General features: G+C 43.8%; 1 protein-coding gene across 1 annotated transcript in view; it reads right to left on the bottom strand.

Annotated features, from left to right (window-relative positions):
- The window catches only part of GFOD1 (Gfo/Idh/MocA-like oxidoreductase domain containing 1), a 78018-nt gene extending 63785 nt beyond the window's left edge, over positions 1-14233 (bottom strand). Inside the window, exon 1 of the mRNA XM_088471641.1 lies at positions 13891-14233. Within this exon, the coding sequence (XP_088327767.1) occupies positions 13891-14143 (253 nt within the window). The 5' untranslated portion in view covers positions 14144-14233. The remainder of the gene's footprint in view (positions 1-13890) is intronic.
- Positions 14234-15814: the final 1581 nt, after the last annotated feature.

Genomic DNA, 15814 nt, shown 5'->3' with positions numbered 1-15814 from the left:
GGCCCACAAAGATAACGAAAGTTCATTGTTTAATATCATTAGTTTATTTAAATGCAAATATGAGCGTCAGACTCAGGAATGTGTTCTATGGAGGTATACACAATATGATGGAATGCAGACCAGCGAGTGCCCATTCCAGCACACAGAAGAGGACAGTGTTACGCTGCCCCAGTAACCATCAATTAGTCACTAAATAAAGATTATGCCAAGTATCTTGACCAGGGGTCTTCAGATATTGTAAATAAACTATAGGAAGCTATTTACAGTTTTCATATCTGAAGTTCGCCCTATACTAGAAGTTATAATAATGGAGTTATTACAATGTCACAATGTTGGTATAAAAGGAAACACTTTATTTCACAAACATGCAAATATGCTTTATTGTTGCATTCATCACGGGTGTATGCATTGGCCACATATAATATTTGGAACTGCACAAGTCAAACCTATGGTAACATTTGCATGAGTGCTGAATGGTAATACATATGGCAAAGAGTTATTATTATTTATTTTGTTCTGATGCTCTTTGCAATTGGGAACAGTAATACAACACTGACAATGACAGACATACATAGAGGTAAGAGACCCTGCTCACAATCTTACAATTTAATGAGTCCTGAATCATGTCACCTTTTCCAATTTTCTATTAAAATACTGCTCAGTTTGTGGGGGAGATGTATCAAGTCTTCAAAAGTGTGTAGAAGTTTCCCATAGCAACCAAGTTGTTGAAGTTGCCCATAGCAACCAATCAGCTTCTACCTATCATTTTATAGAATGTACTTGAGAAGTGGCATCTACAAGCTGACTGGTAGCTGTGGGCAACTTCTCTAATTCTCTGCTCTTTAGAAGACTTTTCATGTCTTAAGTCAGGGGTGGCCAGACTTTTGGACTTGGTGATCTGCTTTTAAAACTAAAAACCTTTCGTGATCTACCAAGCCCGAAGGCGTGGTATGAAAAAAAGGGGGCGTGACCTCACAGCAAGGGACATCTGTCCTGCTGAAATCAAACATAGTACCCCCAATTCAAATTACTCCACACAGCGGCACATTCTTATTCACATTACACCACATAGTAGTGCCCCTTATACACAATGCCCACAGTAGTGCCCCTTATACAAAGACCACTGTAGTAGTGCCCCTTAGGCAAAGCCCACCGTAGTATTGCCCATTATTCAATGCCCCCAGTAGTAATGCCCTTTATTCAATGGCTCCAGTAATAGTGCCCATTATGCAATGCCCTTTGTAGCTGTGCCAGTTATGCAGTTCCCCCTGTAGTTGTGCCCATTATGCAATGCCCCCTTTATTAGAGCCCATTATAAAATGACCCCTGTATTAGAGCCCCTTATGCAGTGCCCCTGTAGTGGTGCGCATTATGCATTTCCCCCTGTAGTTGTGACCATTATGCAATGCCCCATGTATTAGAGCTCTTTATGCAGTACCCCCAATAGTGCCCCTTATGCAATGCCCTTTATGCAGTACCCCCAGTAGTGCCCCTTATACAGTGCCCTTTATACAGTACAATGCCCCCAATAATGCCCTTAATGCTGTGCCCCCTGTAATGCCCCTAATGCTGTTCCCCCAGTAATGCCCCTTATCCTGTGCCCCAGTAATACCTTTAATGCTGTACCTCCAGTAATGCCCCTAGTAGTGCCCCTAGTACTGGTGCCCCCTCCCCTGAGCAGTACTTACCTCTCTTCATGCTACTCAGCGCTCCCGCGTAGACACTGCCTAACGCTGACTTTATCTAAGTAAATCCAGGCGCGCAGGTTCTTCTCATCGTTGGAGACGTGGGTGACATCATTACATCACCCGCGCACTGCATCACTGGGAACTCTGGCCTCTGAAGTGATCAGAGGCTTCTATAGTCTCTGATCACTTCAGAGAGCAGCGTCCCCAGTTCCTGCAGCAAGTTGGTCGCGATCTACCGGCAGGAGCTCCGCGAGCTACCGGTAGATCGCGATCGACGTATTGGCTGGGCCTGTCTTAAATGAATCATGAGCAGAGCTGAGTACAGTATAGATCAGGATGTGGGGAAAGCTGACAGCACTTTTTCAATAGCGTGATTTAACAAACAGTTAATTGGGTGTTTGGAAAAAGTAAGTAAATAATTAATCAGTACTGTCCATGCCCTCCCCATAGAGATCTACTCATCACTATTTTTAGGTTCATTTGACTGAAAGTGAATGAAGTGCTGGACAAAGTATCACATTGGGGCGAGGTGGGAAGTTCCACTGCCGTTGGTTCTACGCTGTTGCTGATACTCTAGGGCAGGGGAACTCAATATCCAGCTGCTGTGGGTCTACACACCCCAGCATGCACTGCCACAGTTTTAGCATGCACTAATAGCAAAACTGTGGCAGGACATGCTGGGGTGTGTAGTTCCACAGCAGCTGTAGGGTCACATGTTTAATTCCCCTGCTCTAGGGCACCGATTCAAGAAAGTTTGGGAACCACAGAACTAAGATTTCACAAATAGTTATAGTTCCATTCAAATATTTTTGTTTGTTTTTTTCACTGTAGAATTTCTACTTCAGGTTATAGCAGCCAAAGTAGAAAGACAGAAACTTTGATTGGGGTTCCTAAGTAATACATTTTAGATAATAATTTGATGGACGTGAGCTCTAACCTTAGTTTAGAAAGAAAAGCTCCCTCTATTGCTGTATATAAATACAACAGCGACCCACCCTGGCTTCGCACGAGAGCAATTTTGAATTTACGGTAATATTCTTTTTTTTACCGACATCTTATGGGATTGCATTGTAGATGACATTAGTCGTTTTTCCTCCTTACGTCAACATGAAAAGATTTTGTTTTGACGAGACACTCAAAAGGCCCACATAAAGTTGTCCATGAGAAAAACAGTATCCAGGTAGGTGAACTCCAGCCACGTTAAGTGTCTGTCCCTGTGCTTTACTTATTGTCATGCCAAAGCAGAGTCTTACTGAGAATTGGATTCGTTTGGAATGAAAGAATCATTTTTCACATAAATTAACTAGGAACGGTAAAAAAGGGAAAAAAAAATATTTTGTATCAGTAAACAGGGCTTACATCACTTTTTCTGGAGAAACTGGATAATACATATCAATCTCTACATGTTATAAAATAAGGTCCATCGTTGTGATATATCTTTAACGGTTTAGGCAGCGTGAGCAAAGAAAGCTCTTGGATGTCTGTCTTTTCATTGATTTGCTTTACTAAAATCGTCACTGCTCAGCTCCCTTTTGTCATGCATTAAAGTTTCATACACATAAGCCTTCCCTGACAAATGTTCTATAGAATAGTGAAAACTGCATCAAAATCTGACCAGTGGATCTCGAGATTAGCTTAAACAAACAGACAGACGTCTATCAGGGACTTATAAATAATATGTATAGATAATATATTGATAAAATGTCCATTAAAGGATATAACCAACGGTTCCCAAACTTTCTTGAATCATGGCGTCCAGAGTATCAGCATTTTTTTCACAGTAACCCGGCCTAGACCAATAGCTTATTATTGAAAAAATTCAGCAAAAATTATTATTATAATTGACGTGGTGGTGAAGGACAGGGCTGCACTTCTGTTTGTCCACATATTTTATGCTTTTCAGCCACCAAGACTGGTTTTGCCTATCACATTGACCATAAGTAATTTAATTTGGTCCTGGACCACCAAACCGTGGCACCCCTACATGTGTCCCGCAGCACCCCAGGGTGCCACGGCACCCAATTTGGGAACCACTGACATAATAAAAAAGCAGAGTACTACTAAATTATGGGATACAATCTACAACTATCTCAGGCTCTACAGTATATGAGAGGGGTATAACACCCACTAAATAATCTGACAGGCTGAATCAGTTATGAGCAATGTGGGCAATATGCTTTTGGATTTCACATAACAGCGGCACATTGCTCATTCCACATCTCCCAACCACCCTGATTTTAGTGGGACAGTTACGATTTGAGGGGTTTGTCACAATCGGGACTGAACTGTCCTGATTGCCGGGCAGTTTGGGAAATATATCAACGACCCGATAATTGGGCAGGCGGGGAGGTATATCCCTCTATTGCTTCTCTGCATAGAAGAGCAGGAGTGAGCGAGTGCCGCACGCACCCAGTGGTGCAAGTGGCAGTTAAAGAGTTACAGGCAGGGCACAAGGAGCAGCAATGTCCCCCTCCATGGTGCAGACATGAACACTGTCCTAAGATGAGCAACTTTTAATGTTGATGTTCTATCTCACAACTCAATTGGGGTACACACTGAAATAAGCGATGTTGCTCTACTGTAATTCCAAGTGATGTACACAGTCGCACATTGCTCAGAACTGAACTGGCCCCTATAAGTGAATGTTTTGGGAGGAGATTCAACTAAGCACAAGGCTCCATGATGTGTGGCTGCGCAAATTGTGGGTAATTACGGAAGGTAAACGTTGCTTTCTTTTCCTCCCCACTATGGGGTGCAAGCTAGAACAAGCAAGATTTCCTTCCAGATAACCCACGTTGTATTACATTTACAGCACACAGTACTGATGGACACCAACTCTTCTTTGGCTTGTATCAAAAGTGCTTCTGAAAATCTGAAATGTTTCTGGGTTTTTTTAGCTTATAAATTTAAGAAAATAGTTTCTGCAACAGACTATTCAGCTCAAAACTCCATTGAATCAGTCTGATTAGCCCACAGGTTTATATTCACCACTATACATTATGTGGAAAAGTTACTAACATGGGTACTTACAGGATGTAGTTAAAATACAGATGACAGAATCCCGACCGCTGGCAAAATGCAGACGCCGCTATCCCGAATGGGATCAGGATACCGGCGTCGGCATACCGGGATGGAGGGGTTAGGATTAGGCACCCCCAGGGGATTTAGGGTTAGGTACCCCTCAGGGAGGATTAGGCTGTAGGGAGGGGGGTTAGGGTTAGGCCCCACTTGGGGGAGATTAGGGTAAGACACCCTCACAGGAGACTTAGGTTTAGGGTGCGGGCAGGGGGGATTGACATGCTGCGTTTGTGGGGCTGAGCTGGGGCGTGGCTGGTCACTGTTCCCGGAAACAGGGGTGTGTTGATCCCGTTTTCCAGTAGGGACGAGGCCAGATTCTGCGTCAGCGGACGCAGATTCCTGGCCTCATTCGTGACCAGCACTAGGTCAGGCTGCGGGAAGCTTCAGCTCCCGCAGCCTGACCAAAGGAGCAACCATCTCGACAGATGGTTGCAATGGTGATCCCAGCCTGCAATGCCGATCGCAGTGCTGGGATTGCAAATGCAGCAAGGAGGTATCTGACACCTCCTTCTGCATTTGCATCAGAGATGAACAGGTTTGCACAGCTGCTTGTGTGCGGATCTGCGAATCCGTCCATCTCTAAATCAGGCCCTCTATTCCCAATTCTAAATCAGGTCCTCAGTTATTTCCTCATGAGCTCTACTCTCATCTTCTCTTCCCAAAGAAAAAAAATTTCAACATAATCTAGTTTGGGACGTTAACAACCGATATTTATTTTGAATATTGCATTAACTTTTGAAATCCCACAATGGGAAAGTAAAGGTGCCATGGAAGGTTGTATTAATATCTTGTTTTCTTCAGTCATCCAGTAGAGTGAAATGGTCTGTTAGGTTACTGTACCTCCTCCCATTGTAGAGAATGTGATTTGTCATTACTGTTATTTTATCAAATTAATCCTTATGATGATAACCAGATCCTCTTCATCCTGCTTTATTTTACGATCCTCTGTCAATCTGTTCAGCAGCCTGTGACTATTAAGTACAGAAGTTGAATATCGATTGAAAATATCACTCTTTTTGTATTTTTTACTTTGAAAATACTCAGCTTTTTCTTAAAGAATTGTGGCATAGGCAAACAATCTAATTGGAGAATATCTTTAAAAACTTGATCTCAGACTCTCAGCCTAGGAGGAGAATGATTGGCTAAAGAAAACTTTGGCTTGGACAAAGAGGTCAAATGCAAAGGTAAACAGTTCTTTCACCTACAGAATAACTGAGCTAAGTTGCAACAAGTCACAGTCACCTTGAAGCAATGTGGAAAAGCTGGAATTTCTGGTGGCTGTTACTTACTGAACTTTAAAGACTTCTCCCAGCACACAGCCAGGGTACCTGCTATTTACATAGACACAAGCCCAGGCTATTTCCTTACTTATTCATTTCTATGGCGATAATTTGTATGTACTAGTGCTGTAAAAGTGGGAGTACTCACAATGTGAGGTGTACAAATGGCAAGCACACCTTCCCTCCAGAACATTTACATTACTGACACAAGTAATTGACAATATAAACTTCATATGTAACACTGGTAGTGAGTATCTACAGTATGTTCATGTTGCTGCACTGAGTGTTATGGAGGAGGGAAACTGGGCAATCCTCTATAGAGTTTCCCTTATGAAATAGGGGCATATTTAATAACGAGTGATATTCTTGTTATTATAACTCGTTTCTAATCTTAAATAGTGCTCCAACTAATCATCTCCTAACTATCATGTGTATGAAAAATGACAGTTAGGAGCTGATTAGTTGGAGCACCATTTAAGATTAGTAACAAATGATAACAAGAATATCACTATTTATTAAATATGCCTCATAGTTCTACAAACATTTAACACTACTACCAACCCTATGCTAAATATTCAATGGTAGGAATAGTGGCTCACATACTGTATTGTGGATTGTTCTGTAAATACACTAATTTCAGCAGTTGCTCTCTTATATTTGTTAAATATAAATTATTTATATTAAACCTTCAAATTAATGAGAAAACTTCACATTTTTGCAGTAAGATAAGGGAAATATTCTTTAGTAATGTGTTTTTACTGATTCCCATTCTACAAGACTATCCCCAACCATTCTGCCTGGGGCACTGTGGGGGGATTTATCAAAGGTGAGAGAGAGATAAAATTGTGAGAGATAAAGTACTAACCAACTTCCACTTTACGTTTTGCCAGCTGTGTTTATAAAATGTTAGTTCGGAGCTGATTGGTTTTAAATTAATTTTTTTACAATTTTACCTCTCTCCAAGCTTTGATAAATAACCCCGTGTTACATATATCTTTGTAAAATACTTTGACTTCTTTATACACAAAATTGTTCAAAATAAAAGAAGCATTTCTGACTAAAGGTTCCTATCCATTAGGCGACCTGAAAGTCTGAATGTCTAGCGTTCAGACCTTCAGGTCGCCGAGGTACGGGCACCGCACTGAACGGCGTTCACCGAACGTCATTCAGTGAAGGAGCCCGACCTCCTATCCCTCAACATGCCGAACCTGACGAGCGGGCATGTTTAGGAGACAGTCGAGGATGGCAAGGACCCAGCGTGCACGCGCGTCGCTGATCCTAGCCGGCTATCCATTACCCAACTTTGTGAACAATGCGACCAAAACGAGGAGGTTTTGGTCGAATTTTCGCAGGTTTGAAATAAACGGGGATAACTTTTCACCACTGAAATAGGTGGTGAAAAAAAGTGCAGAATTGGGGTTTGGAGGTGCAGGCTTAAAAAAATAGCCTGCACCCCTGGGAATGTCATTTAAAAATGAACTGTGTTAAAAAAATAAAAATAATCGGGACACCCCCAAAAAAATGTACTTTAATTTTGGGGGTAAAAAATAAATAAATAGGGAAAACACTTCTAAAATAGCCAAATTAAATTCAGAGGGGTTCCCAAGTATGCAGCAGGTATTTTCCTCATTGCGGGAGTAGCGGCAGGTGCATTTTTGCAGAATTTTAAAAATCATTTTAGGGACTTAAAAAAATGCTTACCCCCATTTTCATGTACCCCAAATTTGATAGCAAAAAAAAATCTAAGTGCTGTTCTTCACCCCTTCTTAATAAACGCAAATATATAAAATGTACTAAACTCCAAAAAGTTAAGCTTTTCGGAGTTTATCTTCGGTATTGTTTACACCATCTTTAGATATTGTGAACTACTGTAAGTCTATGGGAGCTCCAGATGCAGGAGTGAGATCTTTTGATCTCTCCCCTGCAGCCCCCGGCCACTTCTGGAAGCTGGCGTTGTGCGCATGCGCAATATCAGATTACCCCGGGGAAGTCTTTCACTTCTGTGAAAAACTTCTCCTAAATACCAGGGTTATAGCTAGTGCGGTTACTGCTACCGCTGTCCCTGTGAGTTCCCTGTAGTACATTTTTATCAAAATGAAAATATCCCCGGTGAGTTAATAATCGCGGCAGTACATGAATACATAGATCCCTTAGTGATGAAAAAAACTCAAATGGATAATGGGCCTGATTCAGCAAGGTTTGCAAGTCTGCAATGGCACGCACCCGCTCACTGCGAAAATATGCAAATTAATACGATCGCAGTGCAAAAGTAGCACTATATCAAGACACCCACCATTGTATAAAGCCGCCCACTTCCCATTACATACATCTGCAAGCCAGCAAAAACATTGGTAACATCGAGTAACATCGGATCCATACACACAGTTGTGGTTGAGCTTGACATGACTCACAACCTGCGCAACTTCCTGTCGCCATCTAGGACTCTGGCTGCGTATGCCATCGCAGGGGCTTAATTAAGCACACCCTTGTAACAGTGTTCAAACACACAGGCACACCTGCGTTCTTTCGGCCACCCCCCTCTCCAGCCCCAAATGGTGCTTCCTGTCAATCATTTATTTGTGCCACTGCGTGTCCGCTGCGTTCGCATAAAAGATCACAGTGGCCGGCTTGCACGCACGCACTGCGATGCATATGCATGCTCAGAACGCGAACATCGACCGGTTGCAGGCATCTGCAGCCTTGCGATCCAACGTAAATCAGGCCCAATGATCTCTACATTAAATAATTCTTCTGTTCACATGAGATTTATATAGGATTTATATAAAACGAAAGACTATTTTTGAGGAAGTTACATGCCCAAAATAATCCAAATTTAACCCATATTCTATGTGTAATAATTTGCTCGATGCACTCTCCAGCGGAGTGTATCAAGCCCTTACCTTTCCTGTGGCTTACCCATTTTTAGAGATATATAGTCAGTCCCATCATCTGCGCAGGGGCGTTTTCATAGAGGAGGGGGCCTGTGTGCAGCCTCCGTTCAGGCCCCCTCCTCTCTGTCAGCGCACTGAGGGCCTGATTCTGACCCGCTTGCGAGCACTGAGCGCTCGCAAGCGGGTCGATGGTGCCCAAGTGCGCATGTGCATGACGGAGGCGCCTCCATCGTGCGCATGCGCAACACCCGAATGACAACGGCCAAACCGTCGTTAAGGGTCTCGCACCAAAGGGGGCGTGCTGTCGATGGTGATTGACAGCACGCCCCCTTTGGTGGGCGTGCCGGGGGCGTGGCTGCCCAGACGGAGGCGTTCCCATGGGAACGCCTACCGTCTGGGTCCGGCCCCACTGACATCACTAGTGATGGCAGTGGGAGTGCTTTTGGCTCTGATAGTGCCAAAAGCACTCCTGGGCTTGCGGCAGCGAGACCCTACCGCAGGGTCTCGTCGCAAGCCCGATGGTCGCAATGGTCTTGACCATCGCGACTATCATTTTGGCCGCTCGCTATAGCTGTGGGTGGTCACCCACAGCTATGCGAGCGGCCAGGAGGCCGCTCCAAAAAGGAGCAGGGACGGCCCTAATTCAGAGCGAGCTTAATGCCAGAATCTACTGCGCATGCCCGGGCCTCCGGAAAAATGGTACCTTCGCCTTTTCCCGGAGACATTTTTTCTGCGCATACGCAGGTCACCGGGAAGATGTCTGCCACCATTTTCCCAGTGATTTTTTGATGCTCTGTAGCGCCGGTTCGGCTCTGTGGAGCAGCACACTGGAATCAGCAGAAAGGTGAGTATTATTAACTATGGGTGCGGTGTGTGCGGTGTGGGCCGCCCCAGGGGCCAGTGTGCACAGCATACCTTGCACCCATTATAAAGATGCCTATGCATGTGCGCCATCTTGTCAAAGTCAGCAGGTTTAATCTGATTAGTGCAAATAGCTGTGTGCGATACTCAGGTTTAAAGCCAAAAGTTTCTGATGGGCTGGAGTAGTGTCGGGAGGGTACACATAGAACAGATTTGCCAGAGAGGGTATCTAACAATGGTTACACATTAATTTGCTCTTTTTGTACTTTTAAGGAAAATAATTATAGATGAGCGGGTTCGGATTTACTTGGTTCTTATCTCCTGTTTACCGCAAGTTCGGATTAGTTCGGATTTATTTTATTGGCTATCCAAAACACGTGATAGCCGATAGCCAATAGAATGCCGCTTTGAGATCCGAGCAAATCCGAACCCGCTCATCTCTAAAAAGAATGTTTTTATGACTAGAATGCAGTCTCTCCAATGAATTACACTTTACTGCATACATTAAGTACAAAATGACTCAAACTAATCCATGAAAATGTTGCACTTTTTAAAAATAAAATAGCAGCATGACTATAAATGTGCATATTATGTACACATTTCCTGTCTCTGCAGTTCCTGTTAAATCATACAGTGTAGCATGTGAACAGTTTCTTAACAATGAACTTACCCCCAATTCTAACTCATTCATTTACTCAAATCACTGCATAGTAAAAATGGGCATAAACATTACTACAGTGTGTCAGGCATAAAATGTGTGAGGCATAAAATGGAAAATACGAAAGGAGTATATGCCTAAGAACAACAATGACTAAAATGTATGTTATTTTGCTGAGAAGCACAGAGCAATGCTTTTGATACACAATTTTTCAGTTTTCCATTACAATACAACAATGGTCATTTACAATTTGTTGCACCAGTGTATTTTCCATGGGTGTAACTACCATAGGAACAAGGGGTGCAGCTACTCTGGGGCTCAGAGCTGAAGGGGGCACATCTTCCTTGTCAAAGTTACATGTGTTATATAAATTTTTTCACCACTGGCTGGTACATAGGGGTCCTTACTAACTTTTGCTATGGGGCCTTCAAATACCTATTCACACCCCTGGTATTATGTTCTATTAAACCAAGTGTATTAGACTTTGTGCGCACATAAAATATGTATAATACTGTTTATGTTCTGGTTTTTCGGTAACACAGATAAACATCCATATGCATGAAAATTTTCCTATGAGTTCCGAGGGACAAACCGCTCTGTTCTGACTGCTCAATCCTGCTCTGAACGACCAAACTGCAACATTGCAATCCAATCCTGTAGGTCTGGGTCACACGGTGACCCCTCATGCCCTATCCAATTCAAAGATTTTGACTGTGTACATAGGGCCTAATTCAGATATATAGGCAAACCCAATGGTTTATATACATCTCTGATGTTTTAAGATCTGTACATGTGCAGAAGCCAGTGACGTGCGGTGAGGTAAATGGCTGGGGAGACACTGGCTAGTATCAGAGCCAGATTTACACATACATATATGAACCTGAGGGCATTATACAAAGGTGCAGCAGTACATAGTGCTGGAAATATAGTTTGTTTTGATCAGGGATCTGTTGAAAATGTAGACAGGGGAGGCAGTGCCTCACCTGCCAAACACTTTTTACTCCTTAGTTTTGACTATAAAAATGATTACAATAATACAAAGATATTTATAATATAATATTTTTGTTACATTTTTCTTATAATTTTTATAGTCAAAACTCTGGAGTATACCTAATGCTGGCCATACACGCTGCAATTATCGGGACGATCCGCCCGATATCGGCGGATCGCCGCGATAATTGTAGCGTGGGGGGGGGCGACCGAGGGTTAAATATTGCTCGGTCGGGCATGCTGGATTGTCCAGCATGCCCGTCCGATGCGATATTTACCCGGTAACTGTCGGCCGCATCGGGCAGTGTATGCCCAGCACGGCCGACAGACAGACATTTCCTGTGTTCCTTCCTACGGAAGGAACAGGGAAATGTCTCCTCCCTCGGGGGCGGAGCGCAGATGTCGGGCTATACACTGTGAGATTTCTCTCACAGTGTATGCCGCGGACATCTGCGGCTGGCAACCGGCCAGATAAAATGTCTGTCGGTCTGACAGACATTTTATCTTGCCGTGTATGCCCAGCATAAGTATGACAGGAAAGGCTCTGCCTCACTGTAACATCACTGGCAGGAGCAGCACTGCACATGTGCAGACCCAGGTCTGCGATGTCGCTCAGTGTCCCAAACGCTGAAGCAAGATTGACATGCTGCTAGCGTTCACCATAGACAGTGTCCCAGAAAACGGTGGCGTTTTCAGGGCGTGCCGAAGCCAGCTTCACTTTTTCAATTTCAATTCAATTTCCTAGCCATCCTGAGTAATATGAGGGTTACTCAGATCACCGATGTTCACACTAATAATTAGATGCTATTTACTCAGATGCAGCAGCGACTCAGAGAAGCCGGCAGGAGGCATCTATTTAGCATATTACTGCACAGCCACTGTGTTCATCTATGAATCAGCTCATATACATAACAATAATTGGTCAATAGTGGGCTTTATTGACCAACCAAAACTACACTTTTGTGGCCACAATAAGTAATCTCTACCTGCTGCTGTGTTTATCATTTCTTTATATTTAATTTGTTTTACACTCATTTTCTTATTAAGCAAATCAGGAAAGGAAAGGCAGAAAGTCATTACTTGCGCTACTTTTCACCACAAGGAATTGTGAGAAATGTTCGCTGCATACACAAAAAGACTTCCACTACAATTTTGGCTTTACAAAACATTTGTTCCCAGTCACATCCAGTTAAATATATTTCAATGCCAGTTATTGTTCTAGACATGGACATTGCAAATGACCCTCAATGTGTCATAGAAATATGCAAGTGAAGAAGTCCAGTAAGCACAGTAGCACATCATACATATGCCCAATAAGATCCCAGCCAAACCTGAGAACCAGGCGCCTTGTCACGTCACATACAACACAAGAGATGTGCTGTTTCAGCATGCACTAATAATAGAATATTACCTTGGATGCACCTTTTGCACATATGAGCTGTAAGAATTTATTAAATGCATAAAAACTAATGCACCATGTGCTTTTCATGTGATTCACTTCTACCAATACAATCTATTATAATTGTAGCTACTTCAAGTTAACATGAGAAATAAGACATAATGTAGGTTATTCAAATCATGGTTTATCTTGAGGGCAAAAAAAGCTGGTGATTGACAGTTCTACTTATTAAGCTGCGTACACACGGCACGATTAAAATGGACGATATCGATCATATCGTTATCATTCATATCGTGCATTTTTCGGTGGGCAACGACCTGCGATGCGCGGGCATGCATGGACGATATCGATATCATCCATCGCCCGTGCATGCAGGCCAACCTGGTCGATATCGACCAGGTTACTATAGGGACCCGCGATCGTTGGTGGGTACATGGTGTGCTGGATGATCGATATCGATCGTCCAGCACACCCGGGAGATCGAACAACGATATCGTTATCGATCGTCCCATCTGTACATACCATTACTCTAATGGCTTTGCATCAACCAAATCATATTGGCTTGTAAGTGGGAGAGCAGCAATAACATAATAACTGAATCACATATATTATGAAAACCAAGAACCAAAATCTGCCTCAGGTGAGCACAAATCATTGCAATAGAAAGAATGCATGTCAAATCAGACAGATGTCAATGGTATTGTGTACATCCCCTTTATGGAAAAGTGAAAAACCAAATAAAAAAAGTAATAAAAAAATATATGGAAGTGTGTGTACAGTATATTAAATGAAAGCAGACTTAGCAGCATGCCAACGTCCAGTATAAGCCACACAAGCACACAGCAGGCTACCCAGCCTGTACATACCCATGAGATTCCTGAGCTGCTACCACCCCATGCTCTGTGCATCCAGCGCCTCCTGGGGCCCGGGTATATAATGCACCCTCCTGCTCCTGTATATAATGCAAGCTTGTAGGGACAGGACATGGGCTCTGGGATTAGGGCTCCGGGGAGACTTGTTGCTGGTGTCTGCAAAATGTACTTACCTAAGGTTTTGACTGCGATCTGCTTGGTGAGCGGAGGTGGCAGGTTGATGCACACTAGGTCCACATCTTGGTGCAATAAGACGTCGTCGATGCGGTTGGTGTAGAAGGGGACGCTCATTTCCTTGGCCAGCTCCTCAGCCTCTTCCTGCGTCCGACCCCATAAGGCTTTAACCGAAAAACCCTCGTCCTTCAGCAGAGGGATGATGACCCTGGATGTCAGGCTGGTGCCAAACACCCCCACTCCGGGCAGCATGGTGGATCCGGGTACAATACAATGGCAAGGTGCTGCTGCAGGGAGCTTGGTGTCCTCACTCTCACACAGATCACTCAGTCCTGTAGCTGGAGGTCTCCCCCGTGCTGCATAAACGGTGGCTACTGTGCCTTCTGCATGCCCGCTCACCTCCCAGCCTGGAGGGGCCAAGCTCTTCCCTCCATGTCCAGCTCATGCCAGGATCCTCCAGACACCCTGCCTCATTCTCATCAGAGCACAATGCAATCCCAAGGGAGGACGCAGCACGGAGGAAAGGTGAATACTCTGCGGGCAATGCCAGGCTCCCAGCTGCGGAGCCTTACTATAGAGAGGCCCCTGTGCTAGAGCCAGTGTGCAGATCTGCCAGGAGCTGCTGGTCTTCTTCTGCCATGTTCAGAGGTTTCCTTCTCATTGCTGCTGTGATATAGGGAGTGGGTGGAGGCAGCTGCTGTCACCTAGTGTGTGTCTCTTTTCCTGCAACGCCCTCTATGGAGCTTCACCCGCCATTGGCTGCCGCCTCCTTACCCTGGCTGCCCATCAGAGGGACGTGTGCTGCTGCCAGGCCCTGCTTGCCGCTGCTGCTGCAGGATTTCTGAATTGGTCCAAGATGCTGCTGGCTACAGGTGCTGTGCAGTGAAGTCACTATGCTGGGTATACAAAAGACTGGGATAGATCTCTGTGGTGTCAATGTCTAAGCCTCCAACAAAATTGGAATCCCAATGTGCATTACAAATAAACCTGTACACAAAGGGTCACCGCACATAGAACAGACCAGGGCGTGTCTGTAAATAGTGACATAAAGAGAGTAAACACAAGTCTCCCCCCCTACAACTCCTATTTGTTGTAGTGGGGGAAACTGCAGTTTTGTCACACCTAAAATTAGAAAGATCTATGGATATATAAATTCATTGATAGCTGCTAAACAGCGTTTTAAAAACATATTTACATTTGGAGATTATATGGATCTGTTATATTGGAGTTCACAATTATGTTGTTTAATTGCATTTGAGAATGGCTAAAAATATAAAGGACCTATGTATCGAGTAATTCTTCCCTTTAAAATTTATTGAAACTACTGTTTCCACATGTTTAAGGGCAAAATGAAGTATCTCTAAGTTACATGTGACAAGATGTAATGCAGGAGTAATCGGAAATACCTCCTACTTTCTGCCCACCATCCCTCACAGGGGCAGTCCACATAGCTTTCTATGGGGACAGCATGTAACAAGGGAGCAGATGTACTATAGCGGCACCTTTCGTGCTGCTCTACAAACTCCCCCCTTGCAAACGTCCTCCCACCCATATTCTATAAAGGGACAGCGCGCTCCGAAGAGGTGTATTCTCACAAGTAAGGGACTTGACAATACGTGACATAGTATCCCCAATTCAAATTACCCACACAGTAGCTCAATCTCAATTCACATTACACCACATAGTACTGCCCCTTATTCACGTTATTCTACACAGTAGTGCCCCTTATACTCATAATGCCACAGTAGTACTGATAGGAAACCAGACCCCCAGCTGCATCCAAATAATTGTCGAGGGCTCAGATGTCAATGGGGCATCATCCTAGGGCAAAGTTTAAGCAAATCATGTGACATGCACTTTCAGTCATGTGATCTTGTTCTTCCACTGAATCGCAGCCTTTCCTACCATTTACATGTTTGGTGC

Source organism: Taudactylus pleione, unplaced genomic scaffold (assembly GCF_031769625.1).
Source record: "Taudactylus pleione unplaced genomic scaffold, aTauple2 ptg000116l, whole genome shotgun sequence".
Lineage (NCBI taxonomy): Eukaryota > Metazoa > Chordata > Amphibia > Anura > Myobatrachidae > Taudactylus > Taudactylus pleione.
Note: the sequence above shows the minus strand (reverse complement) of the source record. Positions and strands in the feature narration are given on the sequence as shown.